The 24,080-nt window shown below is 37.9% G+C and overlaps 1 protein-coding gene across 1 annotated transcript in view; it reads right to left on the bottom strand.

Annotated features, from left to right (window-relative positions):
* BRINP3 (BMP/retinoic acid inducible neural specific 3) overlaps positions 10,503-24,080 on the bottom strand; it is a 188,484-nt gene continuing 174,906 nt past the window's right edge. The window contains exon 7 of the mRNA XM_021405499.1: positions 10,503-11,914. Coding sequence (XP_021261174.1) covers positions 10,798-11,914 — 1,117 coding nt within the window. The 3' untranslated portion in view covers positions 10,503-10,797. The remainder of the gene's footprint in view (positions 11,915-24,080) is intronic.

Here is a 24,080-nt window from a genome sequence, read left to right as displayed (position 1 = left end):
GTAGCAATAATTGTTTTGAACAATTAGATGGCTGGGGCTAATTCATTTTTCTTTTTCTTATCTTTCTGTTTTTTTTTTTTTAATAGCAAGAAGCAGTTATTTTGGAAAGCAAAACATTGCTTGAACACAATGATGGAGCGTGGAAGCTTACAGACTCAGTATGACAGCAGAAGACATGGGAGGTGGGGACAAAGGCTGTGGTGTAGAGGAGCACAGCACAGAATGCACAGAATAACAATAGATGGGGCACGACCTTGGCTGCAAACAACTCACCAATGGTCAACTGAAAAACAAATAAATGAAGACCTGAAGTTGCACAAAATTAGTTTAGAAGCAAAGAAAACAAAACACAGATAACTAAGCTATTTAAACTGCACTGTATATAGTGAACTCAGATATAATATCATCTTTCACACAGGCAAAGAAGGAATAAGGTGTACAAGTTTATTAGAAAATGTGTGGAAATAATTCCAAGAAGATCCCTAGAGGAAGGGAGAAAAAATACCATGTTCTGCTCCTCCGAGCAAAGGACCTGGGATGCTGACATCTTGTACCTTCCTTCACTCACACTTGCCTTGAGCCATTGTATTATTATTCTTGTTACTGAGATTTATTTTGTGTCATAAATTTCAATTCTTTCTTCTTCTATTTTTTCTTATAACAATTTGATATCAAATATCATCAATTCTTTGATTATTCTGTTAAGGTTTTAAATACATTAATAAATTCTTGGCTTTAAATACAATGTGTGCTTTAATGTCAACAGAAGCAACTAATAACTGTTACGAGACGTTCTTGCTCTTTGCTGTTTGGGCAGTGAATTAATTCTTTCATGGGAGAAGCCATGCTTTTAAGCAAGATCTTTTATGTGAGGACAAAGAAAAATTTCTGTCTTTGTATGCTTGTTTCTGTATGTTCACACGCAGGCACACTTGATTTATGCACACACACTAGATACATGCACAAACATTGTGTGTTTGTTCTTCATAAGGCAAGTTCAAACTGGTGCAGTGGAGAGCCTCAGTTCCTGTCACTTCAGCACCACAGCTAGTACCATATTTGCTCCCTAAGAGCCAGTTAAACACTGATTAGGAGCCATATACAGGCACTCTCCCTTTTTTTGCAAGACTATGAGTGCCTTGAACAGCACTCAAATGAGGTTCAATTAGCTTGTGAATGCCATTGCTCCTTTCATAGAAAGTGGAAGCTGGCAACAGATGTATTATGCTGTATCTAATTCATAGAATCATAGAATCACCAAGGTTGGAAGAGACCTCCAAGATCATCCAGCCCAACCGTACACTTACCACCATATTTCCCCTCTAAACCATGTCCCTTAGCAAAATGTCTAAATGTTTTTTGAACACAACCAGGGACGATGACTCCACCACCTCCCTGAGCAGCTCGTTCCAGTGCCTGACCACTCTTTTGGAGAAGTTTTTCCTAAGGTCCAACTTGAATCTCCCCCGGACCAACTTGAGGCCATTTCCTCTGGTCCTATCGCTGGTTACACAGGAGGAGAGGCTGACCTCCACTTCACCACAATTTCCTTTCAGGGATTTGTAGAGAGCAATAAGGCCTCCCCTGAGCTTCCTCTTCTCCAGACTAAACTACAGCATCTCCCCATAAGGCCTGTGCTCCAGACACCTCACAGGCATCGTTGCCCTTCTCTGAACATGCTCCAGGGCCTCAGTGTCTTTATTGTAGTGAGGGGCCCAAAACTGAACACAGTATTCAAGGTGCAGCCCCACCAGTGCTGAGCACAGAGAGACAATCACCACCCTGTTCCTGCTGGCAAAGCTATTTCTGATATAAGCCAGGATGCCATTGGTATTCTTGGCCACCTGGGCACACTGCTGGCTCATGCTCAGCCAAGTGTCAGACAATACCCTCAGGCCCATTTTTTCTACACAGTCTTCCAGCCACTCTGCCCCACGCCTGTAGTGTTGCCTGGGGTTGTTGTGGTCAAAGTGCAGGACTCGGCACTTGGTCTTGTTGAACTTCATCCCATTGGTCTCAGGCCATTGATCAACCTGTCCAGATCCCCCTGCAGGGCCTTCCTACCCCTAGGTAGATCAACACTTCCTGACAACTTGGTGTCATCTTCAAACTTGCTGAATGTGCACTCAAACATCTCATCCAGGTTATCAGTAAACATATTGAACAGGACAGGCCCCCACACTGACCCCTGGGGAACAGCACTTGTGACCGGTTGCCAGCTGGATTTAACTCCATTTACCATCACTCTCTGGGCCAGCCCTCCAGCCAGTCCTTTACCCAGCAAAGAGTGTACCTGTCCAAGCCATGGACTGCCAGCTTCTCCAGGAGAATACTGTGGGAGACAGTGTCAAAGGCTTTGCTGGAGTCTATGTAGACTATGTCAACAGCCTTTCATTCATTGTATACGAATTCTGGCATAGTCATATTGCGTAACTTCACCTTGTGAAACTGTAATAATTTTTCAAGAAAAAGAAAGATCTCACTCTTACTGCAGTGATACACTCCTTATGCTGAATAGTCTTCATTCACAGCATTTTGACTCTTCTCTAGCTGTTTCCCGCCTGCTTGTACAAGCAACAGATGAGCAGATATCCAGGACTTGGTACTTTAGGGGGCATTTTCAGATTCAAATTTTAGACTAGCCTGAAAATCTGCTTCATCAGAAAAGTTTTCCATTATTGTTAACATATAATTAGCTCGTGAATAAGATCAAGTGGGATGTGATAATATAGTTTGAACATATGGAAACTTCATTCCGTATTTTACAAAAATGTGCCTCATTTGCAGTCATCTAGGCAAGGTATAAAATGTTCATATTTACAGTTTTATCCCAGTGTAACATTTCATGTCATCAAATTCACCCTTATGCGTTGTGACTAGGGCATACATCATCTGAACCATGCCTTGTTCTGATACAGGATTTATGATGTGGGCTGGGCTCCTTGAGTTTAATTTGATTTAGGGAAATTTCCCAGAACTTACCAGGCAAAAATCAATTATAAATCAAAACATCATATTTCATTTTTGCCTAAAGTTTTAAAAATATTTCCTTAAGGCCTGATTCTACAGTAGTCTTCACATTAAGCTGCATTATGCTTTGCTGGTTTTTAGTGCAGTGACTGGGAAATTTCTGCATGATTATACAGTGGCTAAACATAGTCCTTAATGATCTCTTACACAGGCAATGTCTCATAAGGGTGAGCTAGTTCTTTTGTGTTTGTTTTCATTGGTTTGTTTGCCTAGTTTAGTTTCTTACTTACATTGCATTTTTTTTCCAGGGCACAACAAAGTTGACATAAATATCAGCCTTAGAACTTCCTCTCATTTTCATGTATGACTTGATTAGCCACATTGTCTAACATTATACTTGTAATCTAGGCTAGAAGTATAGAATCTTTGGGTAAATGATAGGTAGGTGTAGGCTGTTGAGATGCCTGAAGTTCTGTTCAGAACTTTGTTGCAAATAGAAGCCCACGTTTCTATTAAAAAAAATAAAAAACTATATGCTTAAAGTTTTACCAGATGAATGCCTCCATATAGGTATGGATGGTTTCAGTGATCTGAAACATGCATTATCTTGTATCAGTAAGACAAAAAGCTTGCTTACAAAGCAACTTCTGCCTCTCATGAATTGCTTGTTCCAAGAGTAGTTAGGTGGAAATGACAACTATCAGCAGATAGTCAGCCTTAAAGTCAAATATCCTTGCTCATAGTGGGCTTACTAAATAGTGTATCTCAGCTCCTTATGTAATAGCTTTCAATTTTGTCAGAGATTACAGGCTGCCTCTTGAAGAAAAAAGTAACTAGGCAAGTTCAATGGATGTCTGTGTGTTTGTGTGTGCACATATGTAAGTGTGTGTAAAATCTAGCTATTTTAATAAGTAATCACATAATGATTTTCAAATAAATCTGGGATGAAACTGAAGTGATAGAATCACTCTGATTCAATCTAATAAGAGAATATGACAGGAATTTTATTTCTGTTACATTTTTCTGATGAAGGAAAAATATTTCTGTTTGATAGATTCCATTCACACGAGGACTTATTAGAAATAGCACTGGTACTTTCACTCTAGTTTAATAGTGTTTGTTTATTTTGCCTTCTCAAACTGTAAAAGCTGAGCAACTGAACATGAAAATAAACACTTGATAATTTTCTGACTTCATAACTGAAGTCTGATTGAGTAGAGTACAGTCTGATTGGCTAGAGTTTTAAGGCCTCTAGTCCCTGGATTTCCATTCCTTGTTTCATGTTGGCTACTCAACATTTTAAAGCACTTAGCAGCTTGATCCACTTCTTAGCTTTATAGATTCAAATATAAAAAAAAAATCTGTGATGCACCACCTAGAGCATGCTCCCATTCATAAAGGTGACCATGCCAAAACAAACAATACTGAAGATTCTGTCATTTATCTGTCAATGAAACAATAGCTGCTGGATTGTAAAATATTGATCCATTATTATATCACATTAATTGCTTCTATCATACCTCTGTTGTCATGCAGGACTCAAAGTTTAGATGCAACTCTGTAGTGTAGTGAGATAGATGTTAATCACTTTTCTTACTTTGTATTCTACAGTGTTTTGTTTTGTACTTCAACTATGCACTGAGTTTTCAAGGAAATAACCTTTTGATGCTCAGAGTATCTTCCTTCATGTCTCCGTACTCTCTCCTGCACAAGCTGCCTACTCAGCTTGGGAAAAACCTAGCTTTTGCCTCTTCTTAGATGAAGCATCTGCTGAATAAACAATTTCACAATAAATGCAGTCATTTAAGGAATACTTTAGGAAATAAAGGCTCTTTCTCCAAATATTTGTAAAGACAGAATTGTCTCATGGCAAAGGAAATAACACCTTAATTTTGGTTTTAGACAGTGATAATGTAGCCAGTTGTTATTTTACTCTGTTCCTGCAATAGAACTTCTAGATATTAGTTTGGCTTCTTTGTGTTTTGACGTGATTTGAATTGCATTTTCTTGGAAAGGATTATGATGAGTCTTGTGTTGGATAGTACTTGCCTTCACTTAAGTAGGAAAGTTACTATGTTAAAGAATCATAGAATGACTTAGGTTGGAAGACACCCTAAAGATCATCCATTTCCAATTCCCCCTGGCCATGGGCTGGTTGCCACCCACTAGATCAGGCTGCCCAGGGCCTCATACAACCTGGCCTTGAGAACCTTTGGGGATGGGGTGTCTGCAAATTCTTTGGATAACCTATTCCAGTGCTTCACCACCCTCTGAGTAAATAATTTCCACATAGCATTTAACATAAATCTCCCCTCTTCCAGTTTAAAACCATTCCCTCTTGTGTTATCACTCATGAAGAAAGTTGATTCGACTCCTTCTTATACGCTTCCTTCAAATATTGGAATGACATAATGAGGTCTCCTTGAGCCTTCTCTGAGCTAAAAAATCCCAGTTCCCTCAGCATTTCTTCAAAAGAGAGGTGCTCCAGCCCTCTGATCATCTTCATGGTCCTCATTTAGACCTGTTCCAACAGCTCCACATCATTCTTGAACCGGGGGCCCCAGGTCTGGACACAGTATTCCAGATGGGGCCTCACAAGAGCAGAGTAGAGAGGGACAATCATCTCCCTTTCCCTGCTTGCCACCTCTCTTTTGATGCAGCTCAGGATACTGTTAGCCTTCCAGACTGCAGATGCATGCTGTTGGCTCATGTCAAGCTTTTCATCTACCAGGACCCCTAAAAGTCCTTCTCAGCAGGGCTCCCCTCTATGAGTTCTTCACCCAGGCTGTACACATATCTGTGATTTCCCTGCCCCAAGTGCAGCACCTTGCATTTGGTCTTGTTGAATGTCATTAGGTTCATGTGGGCCCACTTTTCAAACCTATCCAGGTCTCTCTGGATAGCATCCCCTTCTATTGTGTCAACTGCACCACTCAGCTTTGTGTCGTTTTCAAACTTGCTGAGGGTACACTCAATTTCATTGCCTGGGTAACCGATAAAGATGTTCAAGAGCACTGGTCCCAAGACTGACCCCTGAGGAACACCATTCATGACCAGCCTCCAGCTGGATATAGAGCTGTTGACAACAACCCTCTGGCTGTGACCATCCAGCCAATTCTTTACTCACCAAATACTCCAGCATTCAAATCCATATTTCTCCAATTTAACGGTGTGGTGCAGGACCACGTCAATAACCTTGCATAAGTGCAGTCAGACAACATCAATTGCCTTTCCTTTCTCCACCGCTTAGGATAGTAGGATAGGATATAGTAGGCCCTCCGGGCTGCGCACACACTACTGGCTCATGTTTAGCTTTTCATCCACCAGAACCCCCAAGTCCTTCTCCACAGGGCCATTCTCAAGGAGTTCATCTCCCAGTTTGTACTCATATCTGGGATTTCCCCAACCCAAGCGCAACACCTTGCACTTGGCCTTGTTAAAACTCATTAGATTCACACGTGCCCTCTTTTTGAGCTTGTCCAAGTCCCTCTGAATGGCATCCTTTCCTTCTATTGTGTCAACTGCATCACTCAGCTTGGAGTCATCAGCAAACTTGCTGAGGGTATACTCAATCCCACCATCTATGTCATTAATAAATGACACATATCTTTCCAGGCACAGAGATGAGACTCACTGGTCTGTAGTTTCTTCCTTAAAAATGGGTCTTCCTTTCTTCCTTAAAAATGGAACTTATGGTTCCCTTTTTCCAGTTACCACGTATTTCACCTGACAGCCACAACTTTTCAGATATGATGGAGAGTGTCTTCACAGCCACATCAGCCAGTTCCTTCAGGATCTGGGGGTGCATTTCATCCAGTCCCATAGACTTGTGCATGTTCAGTCTCATAAGGCAGTCTCAGACTTGCTCTGCACTTACGGTGGGAGAGATTTATCACCCCTAACTCCCACCTAGAGGTTCAGAGACATGAGAGGCATCAGAAGTCTGACTGCCAGTGAATACTGAGGCAAAGAACTCATTGAGTACTTCAGTCTTCTCCACATTTGTTGTAGCCAGTTCTCCTTCCTCATATATCAAAGGAGGTACGCTCTTCTTGGCTTCTCTCTTTTAGACCAATATACCTGTAGAATCCCTTCTTCTTATTTTTCCCATCCCTCACTAAGTGCAGTTCCATCCGTGCCTTGGCTTTCCTGATCCCATTTCTGCATGTCCAGATGGCATCCTTGTGTTCTTCCCAGGCCCTCCCTTCCCTTAGTTTGACTGGCAGATCCTTCCTCAGCCATGCTGGTTTCCTACCTCCCCTTCTTGATTTCTTATGGTGGGGGTGGAGAGCTCTTCTGCTCTCAGGAAGGTGTCCTTAAAGAGCTGCCATGTTTGTTCCATTCCTATGTCCCTAAGGACATTTTCCCATGGGACCTCACCCAATAATTCCTTAAACAGCCTGAAGTTCACTCTCCTCAAGTTCAGGGTCCTGACCACACTCTTTGCCAGGCCCAGATTCCTCGAGATCATGAACTCAACCAGGACATGGTCTCTACGGCCCAGACTACCTCCAATCTTAACCTCTTTAATTAGCCCCACTGCATTAGAGAGCACCAGATCCAGTAACACTTTCCCTCTTGTTGATCTGTCCAATACCTGGACCAGGAAGCTATTTATCTTCAGCACACTCTAGGAGTCTCTAGGATTGCTTGCACCCTGCCATGTTTCTTTCTCAACAGACATCTGAGCAGCTGAAATCCCCCAACAGGATGAGAGCATGTGAGTGCAACACTCTTGTAGCAGAAGCAAGAAGGCCTCATCCACAAGCTCCCCTTGATCAGGCAGCCTGTAGTAGACCCCAACCACCAGATGGTCTCTATTGGTTTGTTCTCTAATTTTAATCCACAAGCTCTCAGCCTGGTAATGGCTGTTTCTCAGAGGCAGTTCTTCACAGCCTATCCACCTCTTAACACAGAGGGCAACTTCCCTGACTCTCCTGCCTTCCTCATTCCTTCTCAAAAGCTTGTAGCCCTCCATCACAGTAATCTAGTTGTATTATTTGTCCCACCATGTTTTTGGGATAGCAATCAGATCATAGTTTTCTAATTGGACCATGCTTTCCATCTCCTCCTGCTTATTTCCCACACTGTGTGCACTGGTGCAGAAGCACTTCATCTGGGCTGCCAATTGCATTACCTTCTTGGAGGAGCTTTCCCAAATTCCTGTGGGACAAACCTGAGGTTTATCCCTGCTGCTTCCTATAGTGATGGTGTCACTCAGCAGTACATCCCCTTCCCCTATCAAATCTAGTTTAAAGCTAATAAACCCAGTCACTAATAATATTATTTTATATAATCTAATAATTTCATAAATTTAATAATTTACATAATGACATCTATTTTATATAATCTAATAATTAATATATATTAATATCTGAGTATTATACCTACAGCCACTGAAGTTATTTCTGAGTACTTTTACAGTTTGTCTTCTTTGTCTTCTTCTTCTTTGTATGTACATATTTAGGTCTTGAGAAGAACCTTCCATCTCAAGCAAAGAAAGGTATATAAAAACAGAATGAATAAATAGTCACTGATGAACAATTTTAGAAAGGAATTTTTAAGAAGGGGAAAATATTTCAGGTGATTTAATACAACATAGTGATATTTTTTCTTAGTGAGGGAATAATATCTGTGAGTGCTTTATTTATCACCATCTCATATTTCCATTGTAACTCTTACTTTCCACGAACATAATAGGCCTTCTTGCTTTTTGTTCAGTTTGTTACACCATAGTCTTTCTATTATTTATAAAGACTACAAGATGTATGAATTAGTAAAATCAAATAGTCTATTTCTACATTTTATTATAGTTGCCAAATATATACCCAAGGAAAGATCTGATGATAAGAACAGAAGTAAGAATCATAACTGAGAAGGACATATGTCAGGGTTTGGCCTGGTTCAACATATCAGTGCAAGAGCAAGCCAGAATTTTTGACACAGACAGAGAGTCTGAGATAATGACTGATATTTATCAGTAAAAGAAAGCTGTGATTGGAAACCAAATAGGAATTCATCTAGAAGCTGATTTAGGGAAAAATATGCTAACTTTAGTCCTGCTGAGCTTCCAAGAATAGGAAGTAAGAGAAATTATCTGAATGTGTGTTGGTAAAAGAGTAATCCTTACAAATATATGGTGAAATCAGGCAGGAGAGGAGCCACTAAAGAAAAGAATATCCTTCTTGGCTGTAGAATTTTTGTGTGTTTCTGAGCTTCTGTTTTATTTTGCTTCCAAATAATTATGAAACATAGCGTTTCTTGTGCTACTGTGGGATATATAGAAACAAAGAGGGAGTGCAGCCTGACCAGATTAGGCTGTGACTCAGAATTAAACTGTAAAAAAACTAAATCAAAATGTACCAAATCTATTTTATTGAAATTAAATGAAGTTCAATTCTATGATTAAATTCTAAAACTGCAGTTATGAGTGGATTAATTTTTATCTTTCTGCGCTTGCACATAAAATAACAGTTTTATATGTAAATTCTCTCCCATTGAAAACAAAATCAAAACAAGAACAAACAAACAAAAACAAGCTGACCTGAACATCAGTGGCTCAAATTCAAACTTCATGTAAGGAGGTGCTACCAAAAGAATTTGTATAAATTTCCCTCACTTCATTCTGTACTTACTAACTTACTTACTACAGACAGCAAAGATATTTGTATTATTCTGATCTGGCATGATGTAGCAGAACTTTCTTGGAAGTGGCACAGTCTAACATTCCAGACATAATTTTTATGCCAGAACTTATAAACTATCAAAAAACCTAATTCCGACCCACACAGGTGGGCACATTTAATTCATCTCATTACTAGATTAAACAGTTGTATTGTTAGAGAATATTTTATACTGAATTTGAATCCTGACAGCATGGATGATGCTTAGGTAAGTAGTCGAAAATAGGTATTTCTTGGTGAATATTTCAGAGTCTGTACTTGGGAGGAGTGGACAATGCATACATGTGCTTTAGTATTTATTCTTTCTATAAATACACAAAATATCCAGGCAAAGCAAAGGATTATGGAGACTTCTGAAAATTTATTTGGAGATGGTTTTCTCTTTTGTAAGGTGAGTTAGATCAGTTACATAGACAGCCTCTCACCTGTCTGCTGTTGAGAGAATGCAACCTTTCATTACTGTGCATTTCACACTGTCCATCTTAAAACACTCAATATTGCAACTCAGGGAGTCTGTATGTCATGTTAAGCAACTTGAAAAGGGCATGCCTTTTCAAGTCTCAGAGGTGTAGCAAGTAAAGCATCTCTACTGTTGTCACTTCTGCTCAGAATAAACATTCGGATCTAAATCCTAAGAATAAAATATTCCACAGTTTAGACTTTTCTGTGTTTTCTGTTAAAACCATGAGCCACTAAATTTTATTTACCTACAACGTGTGTTCAACACACACAAAAGTATATCAAGATTACTGCTTTTGTGTAAGAAGAAAGAATCCCACAGCATTTCTTTTTAATAACTGTTCAGCTACAAAATTTTATTGGTATCCTTCTATGTTCCCTCTAGAGGATGTAATGCACAAAAGCATTGCCACGGAACATATAAAATTACAAATGAAATTTATTGTAAAAAGTAGAATGTCTTCTAGACTGGTGTCAGTATTTATTTCATTCATAAACCAAAACTGCAGGTATAATATATTAATTGTCAGCAAGTTCATGTGTGTAAATTGCCATCCAACAGTATTGACTGATATAAGACAGATATTGAAAAGACAATTTAAATTTACTCTTCCAAACATAAACTGTTCCACAAAAGCACTGTAAAAACTCCTTCAAGGTTTTGTGTTGTGCTTCACATTTATGGTTAACTACATAATTTGGTTGTGTCATAATCCACTGTGTTTGGCAATTTGGCATTAAATGCCTGCAAAGCAGATTGAATTCTCACCACTTCACTGGTAGACAGTTTGAGTCTATGACGGAGCAAGCAAGAGAAGAGGTCTAGACGACGTTGACCAGGTGGAGAGAGTTTATTTACACGATCACGTATCTCTAACAGCTGCAAAAGTGCGGAGTCCTGTGATCCCTGAGTGTAGGGGTAGTCCAGCTGCAAAATCAAGTCTCGAATTGCTTCTGGGTCAAAGTGCATGCTGTAGCCAAACACTTGGATGTTATTGATTTTCATGTAGCCCAGATTTCTTGAGGGATCAATAAATTCCAGGGGTTCATAGTAGATGCTCTCATTGCCATTTGGACCATTTGACTTTATTCGACTCCTCAAATAGATGTGTACTGTTTCAAAAAATGTCTTCCACTTGTTGCCCAGAGTCAGTGTCCAATTATAACACTGAAGGGGTAAGTCCAGCTTAGTCCGCTCCCAGTCTGGGAAATTATTTTCATTCACAGGCATAAACCAGCTCTCAGAGTGGCTGCCGCCAAAAGGGTTGACGTAAACAGCAAGAACAGGCTCTAAGGTGCTGTTTTTAGTTAGGCAGATTTGAAGAGAGAGGCCTAGTATCATATGGACCAGGCTAGACTTGTACTTGTTACTTTTAAGAGTAAGGAGCATCCGCTTGCGCCAAGAAGGATCAAACCAGTTGTTGAGGCGCATGTCATTGCTGATGAAAATTGCATGGACCTCAATTCTCCGATCTGTCTTCTGCAGTAAATATTTCATTTCCAGGTCCTGAAGGTCAGTCTCAAACCCAATGTAGTGCTCTGTTGATTCTGCCACTTCAGGCTTGCAAATCCCTTGGCTTAGCATGTATCCAGCATTACAGCTCCCACAGCGGGTACGATTGTCAGGAGCACAACTCAAACAAGCAGAACCATCTCCCACTGTGCAGGGAAGGAACCCATGGCAGGCAACCTGGTCATTAGGGCAGGTGCATGTGTGGGTCTCTTCTGAAAAGCTTCCCAGGAGGCCATTTTCATTGCAGTAGAGAAAGGATTGGATGCGGTTGAGCCAATAGTTGGAGGATCTGCAATTTTAAAATACTATATTTTAGCACAAAGAGAGACCTGAAAGCAATAAATACAACCTTGCAATTTTTTACCAGAAAGAAAAAGATGAAAGTGTTTTTAGTAACAGATTAAGGCACTACGAACATAACTAAAGTCAGATGACAGCATCTGCTGTCAAAGAAATACATATATAAATTGCCTTTTAACAATGCAAAACCAGAAAAAAGAACTTTTCATACGAACTCACACAACAGGAACATTTGGATCATGTATTTTCTCTGCATCTCTGCCAAGAAAGCCTGTCAAAGAGTCATTTTTTTCTGTAATTGTCTTCAGATTAACATCTTGAAATGTTATACAGTTGAAATTTCTTTTCCTCATACTATTTGCTCAGGGAGGTGCTTTGTATGTATCTGCAGACTTTGTACTGTCGTGCTGGGTTTTTTGTTTTTTGTTTTTGTCTTCTTTTAATGAAGATTTTTGTAGGCCTGCAAGCCTTCTTGTTTCTAGGAGTAACAGCTTTGATTTATAGATCATGAGGAACGGAGTGACCAAAATGCTCACCTGGAACAGCAAATAGGACCCCACTAAAACAAATTCAGTCTTAATACTTTGAATGAATTCCAACACAATATCATCACAGAATCACAGAATGGCTTGGGTTAGAAGGAACCTTGAAGATCACATAGTTCCAACCACTGCTGTGGGCACGGTTCCCATATCCCTATGGGAAGCATTGGATGACCATGCTGTGTTTACTTTTCATCTTCTGAGATGCAATTAAATGATTGTTTTAATGTTTTTTCATTAGAAACAACAGACAATGTACTAAATCACACTGTGAGAACATACTGAAACCAATAATTTAGTCTGATGAGGCACAATCGCTAGCAGAAAGGCAATGTAAAAAACATAGTTACATGGATATAGTCAAGATAAACGTTATCTCCTTCCTTGTCTGCATTTTTCAGTCCTCCTGCTCAAATATGGACACCCAACACTTTATAGGTCCAAGTGCCTATGTAATAACTGATACTTACTCAGATTCCAAAAGATACTAGATGAATATAAAGAATATTTTAAAAACAAACAAACAAGCAAGCAAACCCTTTCCTTTAGATCTTCAGGTTATGCTGTTTACTTCAGAGTAGCCTTCTTTAAGATTTTGCCTTATTTTGATTTGTTACCTTGGAGAGATAACTGGACAGATTTCAAGGATCTGTCACTTGCTGTTTCATCTCCAAGTTTTCTGCTTGCTAATTGGGCATTAACGTTGACCATGGTTTAAGACTAGTTTGTACCACGTGACTACTTGTATCAAGGTGATGTGCTCATATGTCTAACAGCTGATATTGCTCAGATTTGTAAGAGTGAATTTTAGTATCCTCTCTCACTTCTCTTGCAAGCAAAAGTGATATGTCTTTGAAAAGTTATGTTATATATTAGTAGTACATTTCCAGAAATATAAAAAAAATATTTAACATAGACCAGCTCTCTGAGCTTACAGTTATAAATTTGAATTCAGACCAGTCGAGGATAAACATCTGAAAACACTCTGAAGATTTTTTGTTTATGACAGAGCGTTGACCGTAGAGACTAAATCTGCTTGGATCACTTAGAAAAAACATCAACCATGTTATGTGGTTTGTAGAACCTAAGGAAATTCCTGCATTCTGCGTTACATTTACATTCTAGTCAGATGAAGGCTCACTGTGCCTGAGATCCAAAGCTGAACAAAGCCATGCGATTACATCAGTTTCTCAGCAGAGATTAGCAGCTTGGATTTTGCATTGTGCTAGTATGGACAAGAAATTTCTGTACTCTTACTGGCTTGGAGCCCAGGCAGAGATATCTTTCAACTACACACCAGCTATGATTCTTGGAGCATGATTTTAGATATTTTTTGATAGATTTGTGAATAGTACTTTGTTGAGATATATATATATATGACATTGGAAAGGTTTTAGCAGTGGAGAGGGGGTCTTGGTGATCAGGGGCTGCCCTATGTGAGAAGAAAGGAGCAACACAGAGGTAAGGACTGATTGCAGCCACGTGCTAGCCATCCTTCTGCACTGCCTGGAGCAGGGGGAAGTAGAGAAGTTGGGAGGGAAGGAGTGAAATTAGGTCAGGAAAAATGTGTGTTGGAAGGTATCCAGTTTGCTTTATCCTGGCTGTTCAGCCCTCATTTTGTGGGGGAATAAAGGAGGATGTCTCCTCCTGTGGACATAGAATCATAGAATCATTGAATTGCTTAGGTTGGAAAGGACCTTCAAGACCATCAAGTCCAACGGCAACCTAACCATACTGCTCTAACTCTAACAACCCACCACTAAATCATGTCCCTGAGCACCACATCCAAACGGATAAGCCTGAGAATGGTTAGATTGGACAAGACTACCCTGAACACACAGGGTGAGCCAGGCAGAAAGAGAAGAGAGTCTGCAGAATGAATGCAGGCTGATGAAGAGAAGGGAGCTGGGAGAGCAGTGAATAAATTCTCTTGGTCCACAGAGGAGAAGAAAGGAGGGAAACCTAGTGAAGAAGATGATATTGTTGGAAGAGAAGGATTTTCCGTTTCTGGAATAAGTTTATTGAAATCAACAAAATTAATTTACAGCCAAAGGTTAATTGGTCTTGTGTAAGTCCTATCTCTAGCCACATAGTTTTTAGATCGTTTTTCCTTATTAAAAATCTAATCTACTGCTTCTGTTATTATGACAAGCAAAATGTTATTATTGTTATTATGTTGTTCTGTTATTATGACAAGCAAAAAAAAAATGACACAAGCAAAAAAAAATGACATTTTTGTTCTTTTAATATTTAAATTGCCTACCTTCCTTCTTTTCCTCCTAAGGGATAGAATAAGCAGTCTAAAAATCTTCATGAAATTACAGGGCTGCGAATTTATAACTTACAATGTAGTTTTTAAAACAACTATATCTTTGCTCAAGAGAAACAAGAATTTTAAGAGGGAGAGACTTTTTTTCCCCAACTAAAATTCAAAACAACAACCTTCTATCACTTTTACCTTATTTTGATTTTGTTTACCTTGTTTTAACAGACAAATTTCAAGAAGTTCTAATTGCTTTTTTCTCTGATCAGCTTACAAGCAGAAATTCTTTTTAAAAAATTGTAATTGCTTTATTTGATCGTTATTTGTTTGCTACTGTTTTTATTTTAATTTGCCATTAAGGAATACTACTGCACTTTCTAAAGGTATTGCATTTTCTCAAATAAATTAATAAAATTAAGTGAAAATAAACAAAATGTCAGGGATGCCTACTTTATTTGAGCAACTCATCCTTGATTACTAGAATAATAAGAAGAAAACAGATAACAGTTCTAAACTGAAAGAGGGTAGATTTAGATTAGATATAAGGAAGCAAGTATCTCCTCAAAAGTTGGTGAGGCACTGGAAGATGTTGCCCAGAGAAGTTGTAGACGTTCCATCCTTGGAAATATTCATGGCCTTTGAGCAACCTGATCTAGTGGGAGGTGTCATGGTAGATGGCTGGAATAGATGAAGTTCAAAAAGTTCTTTCCAACCCAAATCATTGCGTGACTCTAGGAAGAGAGATTTTTAAGTATCATGCCTTCTACAGCTTCATGATTTATTGTTCTGTCCATCCTCAATGCCTATAGGCAATAGAAACAAATTGAGTCTCTAATACCTAGAAAGAAGACAAACTCCTCCTCCTGAGCTATGTGTGAGCCATTGGCTTTTCCTGTCCCATTAGAAAATTTGGCTTTTTCTAGTCCAATCCATAGTAACACCAGAATTTAAGGAACACCGAGCTGTTTAATATCTTCCACAAGTTTTACTGAAAACTTCAAGCAGATAATTGACTACAAGTCAATAATCGCATCTATAATACACCACATGGTTTTAAAAATATAGTTAAAATAAGAAAATCCTCAAGGGATATATATTAAAACATATCAGATATATTTTTGGAATTTAATGGAATTCTGTTTTCTTTTTTCTCTTTGAACTTACCATGGCCTCCAGACAACAGTATCATGTGGGAATATTTTTTGAACCTTGGTGTACCTAGTGTGAGACAAACAAAATCCCTCTATCTTCTGTATCATTATTTCATGAGACTTCCCTTTTCTACTGCATCAGGTCTAATTATTCTTTAATCTTCTAAATTAGATGACTCAACTAATGCTTGATTGTCTAGCTACTCTATGCAAATTTGAGTTTATTGCTCCTAATTCATGCCTTTCATTTTTTTGCCATATTCAAAATCCACTGCTTAGTCTGTCACCAGAAAGTAAGGAAAATGCTTATTAACTCTGTCATAAAGCTTCAGTGTACCTTTCCACTCTTCTACTTTTTCAAAGTTGGATTGACATCTATGGCCTACAGCAGTCACTAGGAAAAGATCCTGTTCAGTTTCATAAGGTAGGATCTGAATCTCTGACTTTATCCTCCTCAGATCTATATTAATGACAATAATAAGCCTTGATCAAAATTTAGTAGACTTTTATTTTTCTCTTCAGGTTTAATATGTTCTTAGTACATTTCACCAATCCTCACTAAACTATCTGTATACATTCCCAGTGTCCTTTTACCTTTAATTTGTTCTATTTAATCAGTTATATTCTCATTGTGTTAATGAAGGACTAATTAGAAAGCTAAGAGGCTACTTATCTTAGCAGTTGCTACTTGCGTATATAGACTAATAAATAAATGAATACAATGAGTATCTGGGGGAGCATTGAAAGGGCTCACCAATTATCCTTTTAATGAGACTGTAAACAATATTATTTGATTTGAGAAATTAAATTTATTGGCCTGATGTGCTTGTTTTTCAAACACTGAGATGTAGATCTTTGGAGTTTCAAACAATGAAAATATTCCTGTTTCAATCAGCTTCAAATCAAAATCTGATGCCCAAAGTATCCATGCTTTCACAATCATACAACAGTATGTGATAAGCTATTATCAAAAGCTATTTTATTGAATAGTAGACTTGAAACTATAATTTTATCGTTGAATTAAAGAAATATTTAATGTAAAGAAATACAATTGGTCATATTATAGGATACCAAATATCAAATTATATTATTAATTAGAGCTCCCTCAAAGTTTCTTAGAATTTCTCTGTAACTTTTTTCTTGATCAATATAGAGTTGTGGAAATAAACCTTTCAAAATACAATACAAAGTTACAAAAGAGCTGCTCAGCTGAGGCTGAAATTTCTAAGTAAAGATAAATGCTACTGATTTCTTCCTAGCGGAATGTTTGTCTTTACAGGAAATAGACCACCAACCCCCTGCTTATGCAGAATATAGAACTGAGCCAGATAACCCATGCAAATCACATACAACTGTAAAACACATATTCCTACCTTTCAGTTAGAACTCCTCAACTGGCCTTTCACTATTCTAGGGTTTCAGTTTCATCCTTGACAACAAAGAGTTTCTAATCACCTAAACCAACATATCTATCTAATACTATTTAATTACTTTGACCATGTACATCAATATGAAAAGATGTCATCTTGTGTGACAATATTTCGCAAGTCCTTCACAATTTTTAAGATTTACTGGGAAAGAGATTTCTATTTAATTATGATTTTAATAACAGGCACAGTTAACTGAAGGAGTAAATTGCATTTTCTTAAATATAGCCCTTTTGAATAAAGAAGAAAATCAGGCTGTTGCTGGATGATCAGGTTCTTTTGTGGGCGAACTTTCTGTTGCATAGAATGCAGCAAACAGCGGGCTACCATACTTTGAGCTAAAATATTTACAGGGCAAAGCCAGCCATATAATCTCACATTAAGATACCCACTTTAAAAAGTGATATAATTCTATAGATGTTAAATCAGATGATTAGGGAATTCTTATCTGATGAGAAATAGAAATCTTAATTGCTTTTGTACATGAAGGACTTCTATCTGAAGTAGCACTGTATTGCTTCTTTATGAAGTACTCTCTAATTCTTAATTCTAATGTGTCTTTAAAATATTTTGTAATTTTTTTCTTTTTTTTTTTTCGATGCAATAGCTTTACCTTTCAAAAAAAGTAGTTTTTTGGAGCATTAGCAGTTGGAAGTAAAAATAAAAAACTTACAATAACTCTTATTCAATACACAGTAACATTTAACATAAGAACAAAGCAGTATGGTCATCTTATATAATAGCTATAGCAAGTACTTAATCATGATATGACACTTTTACCTCCCTCTCTGCCTCACTAAGTGCTTAACATCTGTTGTACATCAGATGGTTCAGTAGCAGATGATGAGTACTCAGTGAGGCAGATGTTATGTAAAAAAAAATGAAGACAATTTAACAGGAAGTGTATAGGCATTAAAATACCCATTACCTATTTTTCCCTTCTCTGGAGACTGAGTCCAGTATAAATCTGTAAGACAGGAACATCAAAACCAAAAGCACTTACAAGCCTCTTTAAAATGTCCTATTCTTGATCTTGTGGGATCACCTCTTAGGAAGGACAAATGAGAATCGAAGTACTGAGTTTCTTTGCTGAGGTTCATAACAGGAACATTAATTGTTGCCAAATTTGATCATGGTCTTTATGTGAATGTACTTTTCTTCTGGGAGTCAGGATAAAACTACAGACTTGACAGCTGTCAGAAGGCCAGCAAATGACTGATGAGAAGACTGAATGTTTTTAGCTTATTCAGCCTCACAAAAGCAGTACTATAACCACTGCTCCAATAAACATGTCTGCAGTTATCTGATTATAGCTCGTTACAGATGTGTCAGTGAGACTTTCAATGACAGCTGCAAGTCCGACTCAAAAAGATCATAAATGTGAGCAATGCAGCTATTCTGAGTTCACACCTTACATTTTCATAGCTGGCTCCACCTGAGCCAGATGTTTTAAAGCTCTTCTAAAGGTCCACACTAGCCACATAGCCAATGGTGAAAACAAGGTTTTTACATACAGCATATTTCTCACAGAGCATCTTGAGAGGTGGAGAAGGAGTATGATACTTTTCTGAATGTACATAATGGAAATAAGAGCTTCTAATTAGAAAGTTACCTTTGCTAAAATTCCGTGATACTATGCAGAAAAAGAGCATTAATTGCATGTGAAAATTCTACAGAAATATTCTTACCATATACTAGGACTGTTTCCAACAAGAGGATGTAGGATCTTAAAAAAAAATGTAATTTTGTTTGAGACCCATGTATACTAACTATACTATGGGGAAGGATTTGAGGCACCAGGAGGAAAATTCTGTATTTAGCATTAATAACAACTGAATCTACACTGATTTCTTAATGTAAAATACCTTAAGATTAGGTAGACTATTAATATAATTAGTATTAGATTAATACTGTTAATCACATCTAAGAGTAATCTTTGCAGATTGCACAGCTCTTGTGCCACCATTCTGCAGCTTTTGCTGAAGCAATGACTGGTAGAGTATATTTTAAAAGCAATAACGCAAGTCATTTCAAAATTCCAGATAGCCTGTTTTATAAGAAGTAGAGGAAATGAGCTCCCATAGTAAAATTCAAGGACTTCTCGCATCTTGTAGAACAAAACTGCCATGAGTTACATGATATTCCATGCAATAAAATACTTTGACATTGAAAAAATATTTTTAATTATCTAGATTAAGTTGATTGACCTTCATCTGAGGAGAGACAGCTGCTAGCTAAACTCTCATAACATCTTAAGAATATCTTATTAAACTCCTGCCATCATTTTATTTATTAAACAAAGCCACATCCAATCTGACAATCGTCTTAAAAATCCTGAAATTCTCCCCCTGCAAAGCAAAGCTCTTAACAATGGCTTTTGAATGCTTTTTGTTTTAAGTAGAAGGATGGTTGTGACAACACAACTAGAACAAGTTGGAGCTGGATCTCTGAGTTAATGCATACATTTAGTTATTTAACTTTTAAAAACATGTAGAGCTTATTGATTTTCCTGGATATAGAGGCTGCATTGTGCTTAATTTTTTAAAGGATCTTTCCAGTTAGCATGTTTTGTACTTATTCACAAAAATGTGCAGGTTTAACTACAATAATGTTGCACCTCCTTTACTCTCTTAGCAAAAAATTTCTAAGCTGAAGCACCTCCAAGAAAAATTAGTGACATACAAATAATTTTAAGATAACATATCCAGTTTTTTGTCATGGCTACAATCATAATGACCAGAGATAAGGTGGAATCAGAATCAAATTGCTTTGTAGTTCCAGCTACTTATTAAAAGAGCTTCAAATCAGAGACAGGCTTTAAAAGCTTTTACTAAATGATGATCCATAGCTCATAAATAATGATTGATAGCACAGCCGGGACAAAGGAAATACCAGTCAAATGAATCAATTGTGTCAAAAAACAGAATGAAAAAAGGAATTAAAGGTGCTAAGAAAAATAACAGTTGTAATGTACAGGAGAAAGAAAGATGTTACAAAAATTATAATAATACAGACGATACAAAATCACGCCTGTTTCTTAAGGTCACTCATCTCTACATATATGCATACTTGTTTTTGTAGTGTTAGATCATTATAAAATTCATCTTAGGCCAGAGATTATCCATTAATTCCTTAGGCTTTAACAGGCTTTTCCAGATTAATATATTAAAATAAACTAAAAAAAAAAAAGCTAACCTGAAAGTTTTAATGATTTTTTCTGATTGATAGGCATATTTAAAACAGTAGTAGAATAAATATCAAGTTTATTGTAACACAATCAATCTTCTCATGTCAAGAACAACCAAGGAAGTATAAAATTGGACAACTGCAAGTAGGCCCCCCACTACTTTTACAGAGAAAAGTGAAATAAGAATGTAAGAACCTGATACTTCCACATCCAGATCTGTACACAATGCAGAGGCTCATGCACTAGCATGAGATTGACCTAAAGAGTTGACAGAAAAAAAAGAATATCCCTGTGCATATACCAATGCTTAGACACTGAAATCAGTATGGATGGTGTTGCTCTGCACCATTACTTACAGCTTCACATTATTATAGCTCAAGCAATGGCAGGTCTTTACTTTGTATTGAGCTGTCTGTAAAATAGATAGAGGAATGAATAAACTAAATGGAAGAACCATTGATTTGCAAAATGGAGGGAAACATTAGATTTTGAAATTAAAGATATACCACTTAATATTGTAAGTTGGAAGAGGAAAAGTAGTTAAAAGTAGGGGTATCTTTGGATCTGAAGTTATACAGAGCAATGAAGCAATTGTAATATAATTATGAGAACAGGGATTCCTCAGATTATTTGAATATGCTGACATAAACCTAATTTGAATACTTAATTTATAGGAAGAAGTAAGGAAGTAGGGGCTGCTAAAACCAACTGGATTCCCTTATCAACATATGCCCCAAGGCCCAATGCTCAACTGGAAGATAGTGTAAGATGGAGCTACAAATTCTATGTGTTACAATGACAAAACCACAGAATTACAGAATCGCACCGAATGATGGGGGTTGGAAGGGACCTCAAGAGATCATCGAGTCCAACCCCCCGGCAAAAGCAGGTACCCTACAATAAGTCACACAAGTAGGTGTTCAGATGCGTCTTGAATATCTCCACAGAAAAAGATGCAACAACTTCTCTGGGCAACCTGTTCCAGAAATCTGTCACCCTTATTGTAAAGAAGTTCTTCTGCTTGTTAGTATGGAACTTCCTCTGTACAAGTTTTAGGCCACTACTCTTTGTCCTATCGCTACAAACCACCAAAAAGAGCCTGGTCTCATCCCTTTGCCTCCCACCTCCCTTCAGATATTTATCAACATTTATCAGATCCCCTCTCAGTCTTATTTTCCCTAGGCAGAACAGACACGATTTTTTCAGCCATTCCTCATATGGCAGACACTCCAGGCCCTTTATCATCTCTGTGGCCCTCTGCTGGACTCCTTCTAGGAGATCCCTGTCTCTTTTGAACTGAGGAGCACAGAACTGAACTGCCTCATCAGGGCAGAGTAGAGGGACCACACTCTTTTTAATATACCTCAGGATACCACTGGCCTTCTTGGCCACAAGGGCACACTGTTGGCTCACGGTCAACCTGTTGTCCACCAGGACTCCCAGGTCCTTCTCTGCAGAGTTCCTCTCCAGCAGGTCATCCTCTAACCTGTACTGATGCATCTGGTTATTCCTCCCCCTGCAAGACTCTAAACTTGCTCTTGTTAAACCTCATCTGGTTCTTCTCTGCCCAGTTCTCCAGTCTGTTCCAGTCATGTTGAGCGGCAGCACAGCCTTCCGGTGTGTCAGCCACTCCCACCGGTTTTGTATAACCAACAAACTTGCTGAAGGGTGGACTCTATCCCTTCATCCAGGTTGTTGATGAAGATGTTGAACAAGACAGGCCTCCAACCAGATTCTGCGCCACTGATGACCACCCTCTGAGCTCTGCCAGTCAGCCAGTTCTCAACGCACCTCACTGTCCACTCATCTATCCCACGCTTTCTAAGTTTCATAACAAGGATGTTGTGGGAGATGGTGTCAAATGCCTTGCTTAAGTCAAGGTATGCAGCATCCAATGCTCTCCCCTCATCTACCCAGCCAGTGATGACATCGTAGAAGGCTATCAGGTTGATCAAGCATGATTTCCCCTTGGTGAGGCTGACTGGCTTGTAGTTTCCCAAATCCTCCTTCTTGACCTTTCTGAAGACTGAAGAGACACTGGCTATCCTTCAGTCTTCAGGCACCTCTCCTGTTTGCTAAGACCTTTCAAAGATGGTAGAGAGAAATGTACCAGCAGCTTGAATATTGAATATCCAGTTTGAATTGGAAATTCTGGAATTCTAGAATAAAAAGTAGCCCTGAATGAAAATACTTGAGATGTAGTGCAGCGGATCAGAAACTATCGAAGAAATGTATACGATCACAGTGCTTTGCTGTATGTTTTAATGTATTTAGGAGGAAGCAGCAGCCATGTTCTTGCAGTCTTTCAAAACTTGAATACAACAGAAAGTTCAGAGACAGAACATCATTTCTGAACTGGAAGCTTTCAGGTAGTTGCTGAGGTAAATAAATGTAATGTGAAAGGGTAATTGATGAAGTGTCTCTAAACCACGCTAAAAACAAACTAAACTAAAACAAAAACCATGTATTGACAAAAGCATCCAAAGTTATAGTAGTAGTGAGGGGTAGATTTGTGTAGGAGAAGAGGTCTAGTAGCAGAAACAGCATGCTTCAATTGAGTGGCTTTCTGGAATTGGGTCTCTTTAATACAAGCAAAACTGACCTCATAACAGACAGTAGCAGAAAACAAGACCATTATAACGCCTGTAGAACTGATACAAGATCATTACAGTATCCTGCTTTCATACTGACTACATACTCTATTCCTAGTTTCAGTGTTCTTATTCTCAGATACAAATACTTGAAAGTAAAATAAAATCAATCAATAAATAGAAATTCTCCTTCCATTCCTGCAAAACTAGTTATAGCTATAATTACAGAGGTAGGCTTAGAGAAAATCTGAGTCCTGTTACTGGCTTACCACCTTTCTCTGTGAACATGACTATACACTACACATATTGCTCTGCTTCTTTGATGGTGATCTTAATTTTTTTGTCACTCTTCGCCTAGTTGGATTATAAATTTGCGTGCCTATAGATGCTACTGTAATATAAAGAGCAATAATCTGTCCCTTTTTTCCATTATGTAGAACCAGAGTTATTACAACAAACCAAGAATTTCCTGCTGAAGAGTAATGATTTTAATTAAAGAATACAAAGCTCAATTCTGTATCCATACTTCATATATTATATATTAAAAAAACAACTGAGCTTAATGCGCTTTCTTTCCCCTCACATTTTAATAATAATTGAAAACAAGATATATATATTTAAACAAACCCTTGGTTTTTATGTAGGCACAAAATACTTTACAGAAGAAGAGATGTTGTTTTTTCTGTCACTATATGCTCTGCAAAAATAGTATCACACTGGTTTTAAACAAATTATCACATGAAATACATAATGTATAATTCTTATAGATAGATGTCACTGATGTGAGGACCATAAGCAGGGAAAGTATCAATGTAAATGGCCAGATGTTGCATGTACATAGTATGGATATAATATAAAAATTATATATTACATATATAATGTATATTATGCAATAAAATATTACATAATATGAAATAGAAGACAATAAATGATAATGATTATTAGAAAATTCCAAGTAATTATAACTTAACCTTCTTTGCCTGTCTTAACTACT

The sequence above is a fragment of the Numida meleagris genome, chromosome 7 (genome assembly GCF_002078875.1).
Source record: "Numida meleagris isolate 19003 breed g44 Domestic line chromosome 7, NumMel1.0, whole genome shotgun sequence".
In the NCBI taxonomy this organism is placed as follows: domain Eukaryota; kingdom Metazoa; phylum Chordata; class Aves; order Galliformes; family Numididae; genus Numida; species Numida meleagris.
Note: the sequence above shows the minus strand (reverse complement) of the source record. Positions and strands in the feature narration are given on the sequence as shown.